The 16748-nt window shown below is 45.2% G+C and overlaps 1 protein-coding gene across 2 annotated transcripts in view; it reads right to left on the bottom strand.

Annotated features, from left to right (window-relative positions):
- CBL (Cbl proto-oncogene) overlaps window positions 1-16699 on the bottom strand; it is a 35341-nt gene extending 18642 nt beyond the window's left edge. For both annotated transcript variants that reach the window (XM_066334668.1, XM_066334667.1), the window contains exons 1-2: window positions 16419-16699; window positions 10018-10265 (exon numbers count right to left, since the gene is read on the bottom strand). In XM_066334668.1, the coding sequence (XP_066190765.1) occupies window positions 10018-10265; window positions 16419-16565 (395 nt within the window). In that variant the 5' untranslated portion in view covers window positions 16566-16699. The remainder of the gene's footprint in view (window positions 1-10017; window positions 10266-16418) is intronic.
- Between the last annotated feature and the right edge of the window lie 49 nt (window positions 16700-16748).

Raw genomic sequence — 16748 nt, forward strand, 5'->3', positions numbered from 1 at the left:
ACCTCATCAGCTTTGAGTCTGAAAACTCCTTCTGAGAGCACATAAAACTACTCCTGCCCCAGACAATGGAAGCTGAACGTCTTCCCAGCTCTCCAGAGGCTCCCAACACAATAGATTTGCTCAGGGAATATCTGACTGATCATAACAGGCCCAAGGGAATGCAAAAAACACCTGCAGGTTTTTCCTGAAATGGTAACAGCTTACACACAAAAGCTCCATGGTCAGGGCTCTCAAATATATTGTGTTTAATTATCCAATTTGAATTACAGCTGGTTCCTCAAGTCCCTTCTGTGCCTGATGACACTGAGACATCAGGAGTGCTCTGTCCCACAGGATATGCCCTTCTTTAAGCTGGAGAAGAGAATAGATATTTTCTGCTATTCTATTCACCAGTGGCACCTCTTTCTTTCACTCCTTTATCCAAATAAAGGATGCCTCTCTTCACTCCACAGCTAGGAAAACTTCCTGAAAAGAGACAGGGATATTTCTAGGCCAGAGGGGTTTTATTTCACCCCTCACATCATGTGCTTGAAGGTAAAAGGAACTGGCATCATGTGGGAAAGAACAACTTGTGAGCTGTGCCCAGCCCAGGAGAGCTGGTCAGAAAACTGCATCCACCACCCCAGGCACGGCACAGACTCACTTATGGCACTGATTATTTAATATTCAGCCCCAGAGTGAGGGAACAGCCCCAGCCACATTGGATTTTCTTGTTTTTCCCATCTCTCTCCCTGAGTCTGCTGCTGTTGCAGGAGACATTTGTGTTTGGCAGCAAACTGCACTCCCCCAGGCTCCAGCTTTTCACCAGGTTCTGGTGTTCTGCTTGGATTGGCTCCCGTTCACTTCATCCTGGATGTTTTTCTGACACCACTTGCTCCAAACATGCTGTTCCTACCTGAAGGACTCACCCTGTCAATGGGCCTGATTGCAGAACTGACCCCCAGCCTTTCCACACAAATTCCCTGGACATTTGGGACATTTCCCATATTTTCACGGGGTCTAGACTCTATTAAAAGGGACCACATTGCTTGACATCATATTCTAGCATTTACTCATCCCTCACGAGCTCTCTCCCCATACCCTGACAGTCTGGGTAGATGAGAAGGACCCAAAAAACTCATAAATTTTCTCTGACAGCAGTTCTCTCTTCCACCTTCTTTATTCAGCTACATTTTAATTTGTGTGCAGCGACGAAAACCACCCAAATCTACACACGGAATTCTGGATTTTGGTATTTTATACGTGTCCAACAACAGCAGGTGCTTGGGATTAACCCCAGGAGAAGCCTCCAGCTGCTCCTCCATGAGCTGTCCCATTCCCCAGCTGCCTCTGGATGTGCTACACACTCAAACTGGGCATTTTCAAGCAGTTCTATGGATTGGCTTTGGCACATTGAGTTGTTCAAAGCCCTGAATTTCTCTTTGCATCGTCAAGGGGAAGGCTCAGATTCGGAGCTCGTGGTACAGGGAAGATGATTTAACTGTAAATTCACACCCTGGTGGGAATTCACATCCCTTCCTCATGGAGATTCCCACTGTGCCCCTGCAATGTCTGATAAACACTAGAAAAATTGCAAATCAGAGGTTGGGAGCTGTGGGCTTCTGAAAGCTTTCACTCTCCTAAAATGGCAAAAAAAAAGAAAAAAAAAAAGGACAGTTTGTGTTAACTCAAGACAAAAAAAGCAAACACCAGGCTGTAATCAATCATTTAATCCATCTACAGCCCAAGCCAAAAATCAGGGGCTTTTTTTTTTAACTGACTTTATAAAAGGAGAGGCTTTAATAAACCTGCTGATGCTTTTGTACTCTCCTATCGCTGCCCAGCACAACGTGGGGAAATCTGGGTACGAGAGACGAGCACTTTGATGCATTTCTGACCCTGGACAAGTGCGTGGCTTAAACAAAACACTTCAAGAAGCCAGGGAATATTCCTGTGGGCAGCTGTTTATCTCTTCTGCCTTAGCTGAGCTCCAGGAAGTGCTTGCACTCAGCTGAGCACAGCAGTTAATGAGAGAAGTAAGAACTTCCTCAGGCTTAAGGATGGATAAACACATGGTTTTACACACACACACACGTTGAAGGACTCAGTTTCCCAAACCATTTTAAATTCTCAAGGTTATCATCGTTTTTGATAAATATTCAGCTATATTGTAGATAAATAACAGGAAAAACCACAGGAAGTGAACACACAGCAAACTGCAGAATAGTTTGTGTTGGTGGCTTTTACATTCAGCAGTTACCAATCCTATGCTAAAAGGACAAATATTTTCTTTTTTTTTAACAATTTACATCTTTGTAAATTTATATAGACCAAATAAACATTTGCAATTATAGAGAATATTTTTATTGGGATATCAAAGCTTACTGAGGATTGTGTCTTATTTTTAGTAACATCAGAACTGTCCTTATTGTCCTTATTGTCCTTATTGTCCTTATTGCTTCAACTAAACAGATGGGAATGGATTTGCAGAGAAAGGGGAATATATATTTAAAGAACATTTATGGGTCTTAGACTGGAGAATCCCAAACAGTTTTAGCCTACAAAAATGTCCCATGATGGCCATTTTCCATAATTTTACCTAAACACAGTAATCCACACAAAACCACCACCAAGGGCTCCACCAGAGACAAGTTAAACAACTCAATCTTACAAGTTAAAACGAAATCTTCCACAAGAATTAATGAAAACTAAACCTTACGAGTTCAAGAACGAAATGCCAAGGCCAGTTTGGGAAGAGCTGACTGCAGCACCTAACTCCTGCTGCTGGGGAGTTTGAACCAGCTGCCCCCCAAAAGCTGAAAACGTTCCCCAGGAGCTGAGGCCACATCAGTGGAGTGTCCCCAGCGTGTGCAGGCAGCTGCAGGCAACACCTGGGCCAGCTTCAAAGAACCACAGTTGTGTTCTGTGCTCACTGCAACAGCTGAGGTGGGGTTTCACCTCCCTGAGCTTTCACACCCATGTGTGCAAAGCTTTCGGTTTAAACCGGTGAGAAACAATGAAGCAGCTACGAGCAAAAAGGTAAAAAGCCAAATATATTTTGTTTTTTCACTGTATACAGTAACCAAGTGTTTCGCTCGTGAGGAACAGTGCAGCTGGAGCGTGGAGGGATCAGTCTTTGTGCACAGAGAGTGAGCTGAGAATTGTTTCTGTACCAACCCAGACACAGTTCTTGCTGTCAAACACAATTTTGGGGAACCGAAACCAGCACGAAGGCAGAGTGTTTCCCCAGTTTACCCCGTGCCCAAGGCCAGGTTCCCCCTATTCCTGCTCTCAGCTCCCTCCACTGAGGCTCTGCTCCTTCCTGCCTGTCTCAGGGTGGGTTTGCTCCACACGTTTCTGGGGAATTCAAGGGGCTGAGGAGAAACTTCCAGGTGCAGGTCCCCAGTGCCAGCCCCAGCTGGGGGTGCTGAGGTCCCCCCCAGACCCTCAGCAGATTTTTCATTCCCAGTTTCCTGGACCAAAGTGTTTTTCCAGTGCACGGGCTCTGTCTTGGAAAGCCATTAAGGGCAGAGGATGGTTTAATCAGGGATGTCTCTCTCAGCCACGTTGACACAATTAGTTAAATTAATGCGTTTCCTGACTAAATGCCTTTTCCCCTCAAGGCAATATTAACGTGGCACAACCATTTCTGCCACTGCCAGCTACGATTTTTTTCATTTTTCTTCCAGCATTTCTCACCTCCTTCAGAGCCACCCAGCTGACACGGTATAATTTAGCTCCTCACACGTAGCAAGGATCAGCTGCACAGGCTGCTTTAGTCACAATATTGTGCTCACATGCCATCATTTGACGTGCACACACTGGCGTGTCTGTAAAGCTCATCCTGCTGAAGGCATGTCACAAACACAGAGGGATGATGAGCTGCAGCACAAGGAACCAAACCTCAAAATGCTTCATTCCTCTGTAATTAGTGTCCTTATTTCTTATTCTTACACTCTCACCACCAGATTCTGTTCAGGGTTAGCATCCACTGGATGTAAGTGCAAGCTCCACTACTTATGAAAACACAAACCACAAACCCACAGGTTTTTGGTTGTTGTTTTTTTTTCTTTTTTCCTGTAACTACATCTCACAATTTTATACTTGAAGAGCTAAAAAAAAGAAAAAAAAAAAAAAAGAAAAAAAACCTCCAACCAAACAGTTCTTTTAACGACTCCAACAAGTCAAATGCACCTTTCAGAAACCACAGAGCTCTGAGGTTTTCATGTCACAGGGGCTTCCAGATGCACCAGGCACGAGCACTTGGATTTCAGCAGAGAGTTTGATGTGCCTGGCTTCAAAAAAAAGCAGTTTTCAGTGTGTCCATGGTCACAGGAGCAGGGAGTGGAAATGCTCGAGGTGATCCTGAGCTGTCTTTTGTAACCCTGAGGCGTCCTCTCCACGCGGAGATGGGGGTTAAAAATAGAAACAGCGGAACTACTTTCAACAAAACTTGCAACACAGGAAGTGAATGAAATTCCACTTAACTATTGCTGGCTCAACAGCAGGCACCTTACACAGTCAGGCTCTGTAACAGCTACAGGATTTCCTCAGAGTAACTAAAAGAATAGATTAATATGAAATTTGTTGCTTGTTCTGTAGAATTTTTCACCATCAGCTCCTTTTTTTTCAGTGCTTTAGGTATTGCAGGGCGGTTTCCTTACGCTCTGCTGAGCCCTGGCAATTTTCAGGTGACATAAATATGTTTTTACACCTTGAGTTTTGTGAGCAGAGCCTGGCCAGCACTTCAAAAGGTCACACAAAATACACTGCAGGCCACAAATCACCCCAAAATGTTACATATTCCTGTCAGTATGCAAATGGCTGTGAGTGATGGGAAGCAGAAAGGACATCAGGCCACTGTGCTGACCACAAGGACCAAACCAACTGACCTTTAAAGGATCTGGACTTGTTGCTTTAGGCACAAGTGTTGATGTTACATTTTTTTTTTCACTGTTAAGAAGCTGAAAATCCACTTTTAAATTTTAAGTTCTAGAGAAAATGCTTTAAAGAGAGGAATACATTTGATATTATTAATGGCCTTTAAAGGGCTCAACAGATATTCAGAGGACTGACAAGGTAAAGGATAAAACTCTCACTTAGGTAACGGATTAATTAATTTTACCAGATTCCAGGGGATTACACAACAAACATATTGCTCAGGACACTTCTCATTATACCTAATTTGGGCCTCTCTGCACTGGAATCAAAATTTGCATTTCAGGGGCTATTTGCAATATTTAAAAACAGATCACAAAAGGCATCTCCAACTCAAGGAAGATCCCACATTTCGTGATCCCTCTTCAGCCACCTCAAAACTGTCTTGGATACCAAATGGGAATGACAAAGTGCAGGTTCAGGGTAGGTATTAAAAAAGTTCTTTATCGTAAGGGTGGGCAGGCCCTGGCAGAGCTGCCCAGGGAAGCTGTGGCTGCTCCATCCCTGGGAATGCCCAAAGCCAAGCTGGAACAACCTGGGACAGCAGCAGGATGTCCCCACCCATGGCAGGAGGTGGGACGGGCAAAAATCCAACCCTAAAAATCCCAAACGTGCCATGCCAGCCCTGAACACCCCAGCCAAGCACCCCAGAGACACGAGACACTTTGCCAAGTAGCAGCAGCAGCAGCACATTTTTGCCAGCATGGAGAAATCCATCACATTCCCAACGATAATTGCTACAAATGAACCAAGATGCTTGTAATTCCACCCACAACAGCAAGTCCACAGGCTCTCGTAAAACTCCCCAATTTTATAGGCTCTGAGAGGAAAGAAGGATAAAAATCTTCCTTCCTTATTATGCAATCGTCTCAAATCTTGCATTTGTCCACAAATTGATTTTCAAGACAGTGGTCCAATTTTAGACAGAAAGAAAACTGTAATGAATGCAAGCTTAAGCCAATTATGCTAAGTGTTACTTAAGTTCCAAAACTATCACCTAAACTGCAATTTAAAACCGAATTAGGAAGAAATAATTGACATTCCTCCCCTCCAACAACATTTACATGATAATGAATTTCTTCTTGGGTAATAAGCAGTTAGTTAGTGTTCATATGCTGGAGCCTGGCAAGGAAACCTTTCTTGTGGGCAGCTTTGGAGCCTGTTCTTTTCTTTAAGATGTTCTAATTTAAATGCAGATGTAGACTTCACACTAGTGGGTTTTTTTTAAAAAAAAAAAAAAAAAAAAAGGAAAGAAAGAAAAAAAAAAGTGCTGCTGTGTTAGAAGGAAGTGACAGAAAGAGGACTCACACACTCCATTCTGAGTTCCACATTTTGCACTATCTCGTTTTCCCTGGGCAGGGATGTGTGCAAGAGGTCTCAAAGATGAGATGAGAGCACCAACCCCCCTCCTCCCAGAGGGTTTTCTGCTTCAGGCTTTAACACAAGCGTTCTCCAACTTTTTCCTCTTTAAATTCCAACCTATTTTTATTTTTTTTTTTAATTTATTTTTTCCTTCAAGTCATTCTTCATGCACTTCCTTCCCCTTCAGAGATCTGCACGCTCATTTCCAGGAGACATTAAACACTGCTAGCGTTTTCCTGTGGAAATTAGTGAGTCTTAACATTGGAGCTGGAGAAGAATCTGAAATCCTGCTGAGCCAGCATCCCCTAAGCTGTTGTCAAAAGAACAATTAAACATGGATCAGCTTCCCAAAGCTTTTTTTCACCTCCATGCTCTATGGAAAAAGTTTATTATATTCCCTGCTTAACCCCATTTTCTCTGCAGATATATTTGGTTTTTTTTAACTGGCTTTGTTAACAGTTTGTTTCCCACATTTGAACTAGAAAAATAACTTGCTCTATTCCTTAAACATCCCGTCGACATCCTGAAAAATTATTCCTCCTCACTCACCCTGCAGCTCCCATAGCTGCGTTCTAATGTGGAAACATTTGCAGTGCTCTGATTTTATTTAGAAAATAACCTCTCTGAATTTTCCCTCGTTATAGACTGCTTTAAAACGATTAGTAAATTTGATTCTTTGGTGAAAAATGGATTCTTCAGCCTAATTAATCCCTTCCCAAGGAACAGACAATTCCTCTACCTGTCTCCTGATCAGCAAGTTATTTTTCACTCCTGCCATGTCAAGTATAATCTATTTACACAACTGCAAAACCACTGCTGCAAGAAGTAATTTATGTAGTGTGGAAAGCTGACAAATTACAGCTCCTCTGTGCAAGCAAGAGGGCTGACAAGTAAAACATTTCTGCAATGGAAACAGAAAAAAAAAAAAAAGTCCAGCAAAACCACCAAGCCTCTAAATGAAACTGAAATCGAGATCTGAGGCAGGTTCAGCGTGTTCAGAGTAAGAATGGCACTGTTATGCAGCAGAACCATCACACTGCAGGGAAAAATATGCTTATTTCATCCTTTTTTATTGTAAAAAAGGGAAGTCAAGAAGTTCACAATAGAGAAGTCACTTATTTACCCCTGGATCTATAAAGGAAAGGAAGCAGCACCTCTGGAAATGTGCTCAGCCTCAAGAATTCCTGATTACTGCCCACAGCCAACCAATCCCTGGATGATTTGCCTTTACCTTATTACAAACATGCAACAAAATATCCAAAATTATTAACCCCGGAAATGCTATTTGATGCCAAGCCTGCAGATGTGACTTTTAGTATCAAAACTCAGAGGAGCAACACAGAATCTCTAATAAAAAATCACCAAGTTGCATCTGATCTGCTCCCTAAAATTCAGTTTTAAACAGTTGCTGCTCGTACCTATCAGTCAGGAAGTGCACACAGAGCTTTAAAAGCAGCATGAATTTTTAAACAGACATGGAAGGGAGCTAAAGCAGAATTGAAATAGCACCTTGAAAGCTCCCCTAACAAAACAAGTGAGTTCTCCTCACAAAAATCACAGCGTGAGTTTAAGGCAGGAGAGGTATGACCATGGTTAATTTATGTATTTATAGTCTGAGCCACAACCACAGAGCTCCAGAGACCTCCCAAACGTCTGAGAGGAAACAAACAGAGAGAAAACTGGAAATAATAAGAATAGAAGGGTGATGCTTAGATGATCAGGGCAGTTGTGATCCCACTTCAGTCGTTTTTCATGACTGGTCTGTAGGAGCAAACTGCAGCTTTCACACTGCTCCTGCAAATGTCAGAATTGTGCCTTTTGCTCTACACCAGGAGCCATTTGGGGGAGAAAATAAAGGTCACACACAACAGGAAGCAAAATGAATGTGAAGGCTGGAAGAGAGGAGGAAGAAAGCTTCAAGAACAACAGGGAAACAAAAAAGTCAGAAAAGTCAAAACAAGACATTTATTAAACTTCTGAAGTCCTGCTCTCAAAACACTGCAGATTAATGGCCACAAACCTGCATGAGATCAAGAGCAAACTGGATTTTATATATATATATATGTGTGTGTGCACATATACACACTGCCATGAGTTCATTCCCAGTGAATACTAGATTTAGGTTCTATTTGTTTGCTTTACAGACTGCTGACCATCTTCCAGAAAGCCTCTCCTACCTTGGAGAATCTGAATTTATTAATCTATGAATAAATTATTATAAATTATAACAAATTTCGAATGTATTGATTTATTACTTCTTACTAAAAAAGATCAGTATTTTTCTTCAGCTCCTAGCAAGGTGAGGAAATTTCAGTTTCTTCACCTTAGATTAGTATGCATAATTTATATCTATAGGTGCATTTCTAGCAGAAATTCACTTAATTTAATTAACAAATAGCACTGAAGTGAGTGGGTTCCAAGAGCTCCCACAACCATGGAATCTGACACTGGTCAGATTTAACAGAATTCCCCAACCCCAAAACCCTCATTCTTTGTGTAGGCATCTCTCGAACTGCTGCAGGAATCACACGGTCTGAGTGCTCTAATCTCATCCTCTTTTGTGACAAATTAAAGAGCTGAGAATGCTGCCAGGCTCAGCAGCAGCAGCACCAGGAAAAGGCTCTCTGGTGTCACCCCTTTAGGACCAAACAGTCCCTGCTGTTTCCTGGGCTGTGCAGAGGCAGAGGAAGATGCCATGAGAGTGGTCAGGATGTGATGTTGGTTTAATGCTTGTGTTTAACACAAATCTCCCCACAGTTCCTTCCCTGCTAAAGCTGTTTATTCATAAATGGGACAATTAGCAATTCCCCCAGGACTGCCATGCCTGCTGTGAGAACAGCAGCCTCTGCTGCAGTCCTGACATTCACATCTATCAATCTGGATTTCCCCTGCTCCCTCCAGTCAATTAGTTGGATTACAAACCAACTAGGCTGATTAACTCCCTGGAATTACTCCTCTTTGCTCCTCTCTGAAAGACCAAGGCACTGGAGGTGGGATTTTGGATTCATGACTGACACTCTACTCATCAGATGTTCCAGATTGATGCCCCACACAGTTAACAACACTCCAGAAAGAAACTTCCATTTCTTAATCCATTCTTCAACACAGCCACAAGCAGCACCAGCAATCCCTCCTGGAGCCACTGTCACAGCCTTTGATTGGAGCTCAATATCATGGGATATGCTACACAGAGTTCAGTATTAAACCAGAAACATGTGCCAGCACTTCTCCCCCCTCCAGTAACTCCAACTGCTGCCAGGCTGTTAACCACATTCTCCCCAGGGCAATTATGTTCAGCCACTGGGCGGTTTTCAGGGTTTTTTTCCATTTTTTTTTTTTTTTTTTTTTAATTCAACATCTACTTCAAAAACGTGAAATGAGTTTAGTGTTTAGTATGCCTTGTACATCTCTGCCTGTCAAACCTTGCACAAACGTGTAAGATTCATCTTTCCAAGAGTTTACACTGAAATCACTTTGTCTTTCCTTTCCTTAAAGCTGGATGAGGAAACACCTTCTCAAGGTATATTAAATTCATACTATTTTGCTCAAGAGAGCCTTACATTCAGCAAAATGCAGTTTCTCCCTCCACCTATCCTTTTTTTAAGTGCTGCTCCCCTTGAAGACATCCCTTGACCTCAGAAAACGAAAGACGAGCTAACAACCGATCCACCTTCAACACAAACCTTCCGACTGGTTTAATTCCTGCAACAAACACCAGAAAGCATCTCTCCCCATTACCTAGGCTGGGAGTTCTCCTCGTACATCCTTTCCTTCCCTTCCTTGAAGAGGCTGATGGTCTGCTTGGTTTTTTTCATCAGGTTCTCCATGAAGACCCGGAAATACTCGTTCTCGCCCAGGGTCTCCATCTTGCCCTCGTAGCGGGACAGGATGGTGCGCAGGTGCTGGTAGGTGTCAGGCAGCAGGTCCAGGATGTAGGGAGGGCTGTTCTTCAGGGCCAGTTTGGGGTTTTGACACAGACGTACCACCTGTGGGTCATGGAGAAAAGCAGTTTGGTGAAAACTCAAGGAGAGGAGCGCGACAAGGGGTTCAAAGCGCAAGAAACGCTCGTCGCGATAAATCCCATCTGGTGGTCAAGTCCTGGTGGAATCCCAGAATCACTGAGGCTGGAAAAGACCTCTGAGATGGAGCTCAGCCTGGTCCCCACCTCACCAATCAGACCAGAGCACTGACTGTCACATCCAGGAGTTCCTTGGACACCTCCACCACCTTCCAAAGCCTGACCATCCCTTCCATGGAAAAACTCCTCCTGATGTCTCACCTGAACCTTCCCTGGTGCTGCTTGAGGTCATTTCCTCTTGTCCTGTCACTGCTTGCCTGGGAGCACAGCCCAACCCCCAGCTCACTACAACTTTCTTTCAGGGAGTTTTAGAGTGATAAGGTCTCCCCTGAGCCTCCTTTTCTCCAGGCTATTTTCTCCAGATAGTGAGCCCAGCCACCATAAAAGAATGCAATGTCTGGGCTGAAGTGCATGTGGACTGATGAAACTCATGATAATAAATTTCTGTGACAGGGGAGGGGAAAGGAAGCCACTCCACCATCCAACATAGCCAATTTTTTCCATTATCTAAACTGAGAGAATTAAAGGGAGAGTTGATGGCAAAGCAACCATTTGAAAAATTGAGCAGTGAACTTCCAGTTAGAGAAAAGGCTGGAATTAGAGTTGTGAGGTGAGTTTTAGATCAAGTTTACAAGGTAAGAAGCAGCAGTCTAACCCTGCTATATTCTGTGATTTCCAGCAAACTCGAGCACAAAATGTAGCTTCACTTCCCTAAAGCTCTTCCCTATAATTAATATTATCTGGCTGCTCAACACCCAGCATATAAATGAGGTCTAAACTCATGACACTGCCAGGTATGAGGGAATTACAGATGGCAAAAAAATGCAGAATGCAAGTAAAGTGCACAAGAAAAAGCAAAAGAACAATTTAACATCCTTTTGCAGTACCTCATTTCCACAAAACCTTGTGAAACCTTCAAGAGGAATTGAGCAGTTCCCTCCAGTGCACACTTAAATACCTACTTCCCTTAAACATGGACGGTAAACAGAGTCATTCCTTCTGAACACAGTGCTTTAGCACTTCACTTTGCCATTTAGGGTACGTGCAAAAAAAGCAACCTTGAGAAGTGACACCTCCAATTTTATCTGACTAAGAGCAGTGCCTGTACCGAGAGCTGACCTGAGCAAGGTTCAATTTCGGCCAAGAGAAATGCACACAGTGTATCAAAACTCAAGCCAGAAAAAAAAAAAAATCAGACTGCTGTCAGAAAAAAAAAATAAAATAAAATAAAAATAAACACCTAAAAAAGCCTCTGCAAGAATTCATGGGGAAAACAAACTACCAAAACAAACTACCAGAGCTTTCCCTCCATCTTGAGGAGGCTGCCAAGGTGTTCAGATAAAGAGATGGATGGGCAGACAATTGATGCTGATGCCTCAACTGCTGCTTCCTTGGAGCCTGTGAACATTGTACAGTGAACCACACCAACAAATTGAGTCAACACATTTGTTCCCCAGAAATAAAAAAAAAAAAATAAAATAGTTTCACTATGAGCATGAATAGGTTCTAAATATGCTCCTCAGACCCAGCTGAGCTGTGCTCCGGGCAGCAAAACCTTTTCTTCAGCAGAAATTGTTTATTATCCAGTGGGTTTAAAACCTTAACAAACGCAGTCAGCTCTGAGGAGGAAGCCACATTAAGCAAGCAGAGTCTGCACTTCCCTCAGCCAGCTGGAAATAGAGAACAATTTGACTCTTACCCTTTGAAAACACCCAGCCACGGGAGCAGCAGACCTGCTGCATTTCAGCCTTCGATATCAATTAGAACAATTCCCCCCCAGCAGCAGAGAGTTCTGCAAACTGCTCATTCTCAGAGCCCCTGTAAAATGCTTCCCAAGAAGCAGGAACCTCAAACAGTTAACGGAGAGGTCAAAACTGCTGATATTTTATTATCAAATCAGCTTCTTTATTTACCAAGCAGACCAAAATTAGCTAAAATGAGCAGTCAAACAACACTGCATAACCAGGAACTGCTGCCTCCTCGGTGCTTTTATAACACAGCAGCAACAAAAGCAGTGGCATTTTCCTTGTTTCTCTAAGTGTGCACTTGCAGCATCATGACAACATCCAAAGGAATGTTCCCAGCCCTGGGAACAGCTGCCCCTCAGCAGCTTTCCACAGGGACCAGCAACGGGGAAGGAAATTGAGCAAAAAGCAGAAAAATGTATTTTTTTGCTGTCGTTGTTTAGGTGTGATGACAACAAAGAGAAGCAATCCGTGGTTTTAAATTATCTTCCAGAAGTTTGCCTGGTTTATGTTGTGTTCTCGGAGGAACAAACCTTTTAGGGAGACATTTTTGGGTTTTTAGACACAGCAATAAAGTTCAACATGAAGAGAGGTAGGCCTGGTGAAGAACCTGAAAAGTGACTTCATCCATATCCATTTTCCAAATGCAAGAGGAGAAAATAATCAAAAACCAGTTTCCCCAACTGAGTTTTAAGGAAAGAATCTGTTATCTACTCATTCCAGGAAAAATCATCTCCTCTAGATCTTCGAGGCCTGGAATTGAATCTTCCCCCTCAACAATCTGCAGCTTGCCTTGACTAATTCTGGATTTAAGAGTCCCAGGCCTGATGAGCATCCAGGGGTTACTCCCAGGTAAGATTTTCCCTCTCAGGGCAGTTCTGAAAACTCTTTTTTTTCCTTCCTTTAGCAGCTGAACAGCCAGCTGTACTGATATCACACCCCATTCCAGCATAAGCCAACAGCCAAACAAAACCTACTCAAACATCTCTTATCTCCTGCTAAATTTGTGTTTGGCTTTTCTTCTACCCACAATGAAGGTGACCTGCAGTGGCACTTCCCTCTATCAGTTCTAGGAACTGAATGGTATCAGGAAACCCTTTAGAGAAGCTTTATCTCAAAGCTCCTCTTCCTCCTCTGTGCCTTCCCACATTTATTCTGCTCTGCTCCATCCCAAGCAGCTCATGACTAACCCACCTATTCCTCAAATACCACCCACAGCAGTGAACTCCAGGGGGCTGCATTTCAGCTCTGGCCTGCAGAGAAATGCATAAATATCACCTCGTTCAGCTGAAGGGGAACATCCAACGGGGATGGAAAGGGCTGTTTAATGTCCATGCTCTGGGTGACCACGTGTAGCTGCGGGAGGAATGGCACTGACAAAAAAAAAAAAACCCAAAAAACAACAATTTGGGGCTTCAAATGAAAGAATCTGAAAGATATAAATATGTCAGGCAGCTTATGGAGAGCATTACAGGGAAAATATTTGGACAAGAATCAACTTGCATAGGAAATTCATCAGTCACATCCGAAAGCAGAGATGCTTTGACAACACCAGCTAATTATGCAGACTAACAAACGAGGTCGTGAGTGGAGTGTACCCACACAGACACAGCACGCAGCTCTGAGAGGCAAAAACATCATCTATTAAACATGCACACAGGCAGGTTTTTTATCTGCACCTGGAATTTCATGTTCTTGGCCCAGAAATCTAACCCATTCTCAGCACCTTCCCTTCCTTTAGCTCTTCTCACCGTGAGCCTCTCTGGGTTTTTGCCACGCCACTAAAAAGATTTTAATTCAGATGTGTTCTCTTGAGGGTGCATAAGTACAGCTGAAATCTAACTGAAATCTGAAAGGCTTTTCAGAGCCAGATCTCTCTGTTTGTACCAATCAGACTGAGCAAGACTTCAAGCCTGAGAGCTTCTGGATGCTGCCTGTGAGTAAACCTGGAGTCAAAAGAGGTTGATGTAACTTGTGACAAATACAGCAGCAGCCTTGGCTTTTCTGTCAGTGGAGAGAGAACACATCCAACCTGTTACAAAGACCTAAAGCTGTGAAATTTCCCCCCAAGAAACGTCCCGCTGCATTTTAAAACGCTGTGATCACCAGCTTTTTCCTAGGCTAGCCTTTTCCCTCAAACAGAGCAGGTAATGAGGCCAAACACAAGTTGCCATCCAGATCAACATATCCTACACATGAAGGTGTGCATTCTTACAGGTCACACTGATTTAGGCTCCTGTTTCCATGCCCAAAGTGCCTTTCCCACATCAGCACTTGTGCCTGGCCCTCAGTGTCTGTAACAGAGCCAATGGCACTTCCCAAAAGGGTTTTTTTCCTTCGCCCCAGCCTCGCTGTAGGTGATCCAAGCTCATCACAGGCACAGCAAGGCACAACTATAAACCGTGGCTTTTGTTGAGCCAGCCAACACAGAGTGATTTCTTGGCAGGAATATAATTTAATACGCCTTTAAAGAAGTCATTCGCTCTGCCTGCTTTTAGCACTTACTGCAGGAGGTTCAGACACTGCATGGATAAACAATGCAGGGGAAAGAGAAGGAAAATGCACCAGCCTGAGGGGCAATCGGATGAGGGATGCCCCAAATCCCTGCCTGCTCTGCTCCCAGAGGGGAAGGAGGTGGCCAGGTGAAAGTCCCCAAGGCCTGGGGGCAACCTGGGTGATGCTCTGACCCTGCACTATTTTCAGGGCCCTCAACTCAGTGTCACAAAATGCCCTGCACATTTCAGACTGCAACAGGCCAAGCGTAGCCTTGACTTGAGGGTTGAACAGCAATTATCAATGAAAACTCCACAAAAATGGTGGATTTTTATTATGTGCCTATTTCTGTGTGCCTGCACTCGCTCTCTTGATCATTCCCTGACAACTCCCTGTGATCTCTGAAAACACTGCACTGACCAGCACACCTAGCCAGGCCAGTAAATCAAATATCCCATCACAGCAACAGGCCAAAAGGTCTGGTGTCCTGCCCCCAGCAAGAGCCATTTCCCGGCATTTTAAAAGGAGGAGGAGGAGGAGAGGAGAGTCTTAATGACCCCAGAGAGCCGTGCCCCTCCTAAAGGTGTGGGACTGGAAAAAGGCCTTTCCGACTCCCACGCCACAAGTTTTTCTTGTTTAACATCACTTGATACTTTATCTTTCTGTAACTACACGTACTTATTGCAAAAGGGTTTGTCCAGGCTTTTAGAGTTTTTTCCTCAGCTCCCAGTTTCAAGGAAAAGGTTTTGCCCTGAGCGCAGCAACACGTTCCTGTTCATTCCAAAAGGAATAGCCTGACCTGCCACGAAGCTTCACCAGCCACTACCCACACACCAGGCTCTAGCACAGGCCAAGGCACACCTTCCAAGGAGCAAATCCCAGATTTCTCCCTTATCCCGCTGCTGTCACCACCTGCAGCTCCCCACCGGCCCCTACCCATTCCCAGCACCTACAGGATTGGCATTATCTCTACATCTATATGATTAATACAGATATCACAGAATATCCTGGCTTGGAGGGGACCCACAAGGATCATCCAGTGCAACTCCTGGCCTTGCACAGGACAGCCCAACAATCCCACCCTGTTCCTGAGAGTGTTGTCCAAGTGCTGAGCTCTGGCAGCCTTAGGGCTGTGACCACTGGCCTGGGGAAACATCCCAGATCCCCTAAGGCAATCCTAAATCCTCCATTCCAAACTGTCCCCTCTTTCTACCCCCTGTTCTTTGCAGAGCTGCTGATCTGCCTTTATACCTTCCCATCTTTGCATCCCATTCCTGCCTCTGGTCTCTCCTCCACCATTCACCTCCCCACCAAATTCCACATGGAATCACAGAATGGTTGGGGTTGGAAAGACCTTAAAGTCCATCTTGTCCCAATCCCTGGCAGGGACATCTCCCACTGTCCCAGGCTGCTCCAAGCCCTGTCCAACCTGGCCTTGGACACTTCCAGGGATCCAGGGGCAGCCACAGCTTCTCTGGGTACCCTGTGCCAGGGCCTGCCCACCCTCCCAGGGAACAATTCCTTCCCAATATCCCATCTAACCCTGCCTTCCATCAGTGTGAAGCCGTTCCCCGTGGTCCTGTCACTCCATGCTCACCACATCCTTCCCCCACAGCGCTGTACCCCATCCTGTGCCCGCACACCCCTCAGCCCCCGAGTCTTTCCCCTGGAGCCACAGACCCCTCTCTGTCCCCGCCGGCCCCACAGCTCCAGGCTCATCCCACATCCCCTCGGATCCCAGAGTCCCCAAACCCCCCGGGCCACCTCTAGCCCACAGCCACCCCAGCCTCCCACGGCCGCTTCCATCCCACCGCCCTCCCCACCTTATCCATGAGCTTCCAGCACTTCTCCACCATCTTCTTGTCCACGGCGCCGGGCTGGTGCGGCCCGAGGTGGTGGTGGTGCGGCTGGAACGCGTCCTTCATCAGCCCGATGAGCCCGCCGGGGCCCTTCTTCAGCGGCGCCGACATGGGGGCGCCCACAGCCGGCCCGCGGGGCCCGTCCGGCACCGGGGCCGCGGCCCTGGAGGGGACCGGGCTGAGGGCGCTCCGGGCCGGGCCGGGCCGGGCAGGGCGGCGGCGGCGGCGGCCGTGGGCGGTGGCGGCGGCGGCGGCGGCGCCCGGTTCCAGCGAAGCCCCGCCCTCCTCGCCGGC

The sequence above is a fragment of the Sylvia atricapilla genome, chromosome 23, assembly GCF_009819655.1.
Source record: "Sylvia atricapilla isolate bSylAtr1 chromosome 23, bSylAtr1.pri, whole genome shotgun sequence".
Taxonomy (NCBI): domain Eukaryota; kingdom Metazoa; phylum Chordata; class Aves; order Passeriformes; family Sylviidae; genus Sylvia; species Sylvia atricapilla.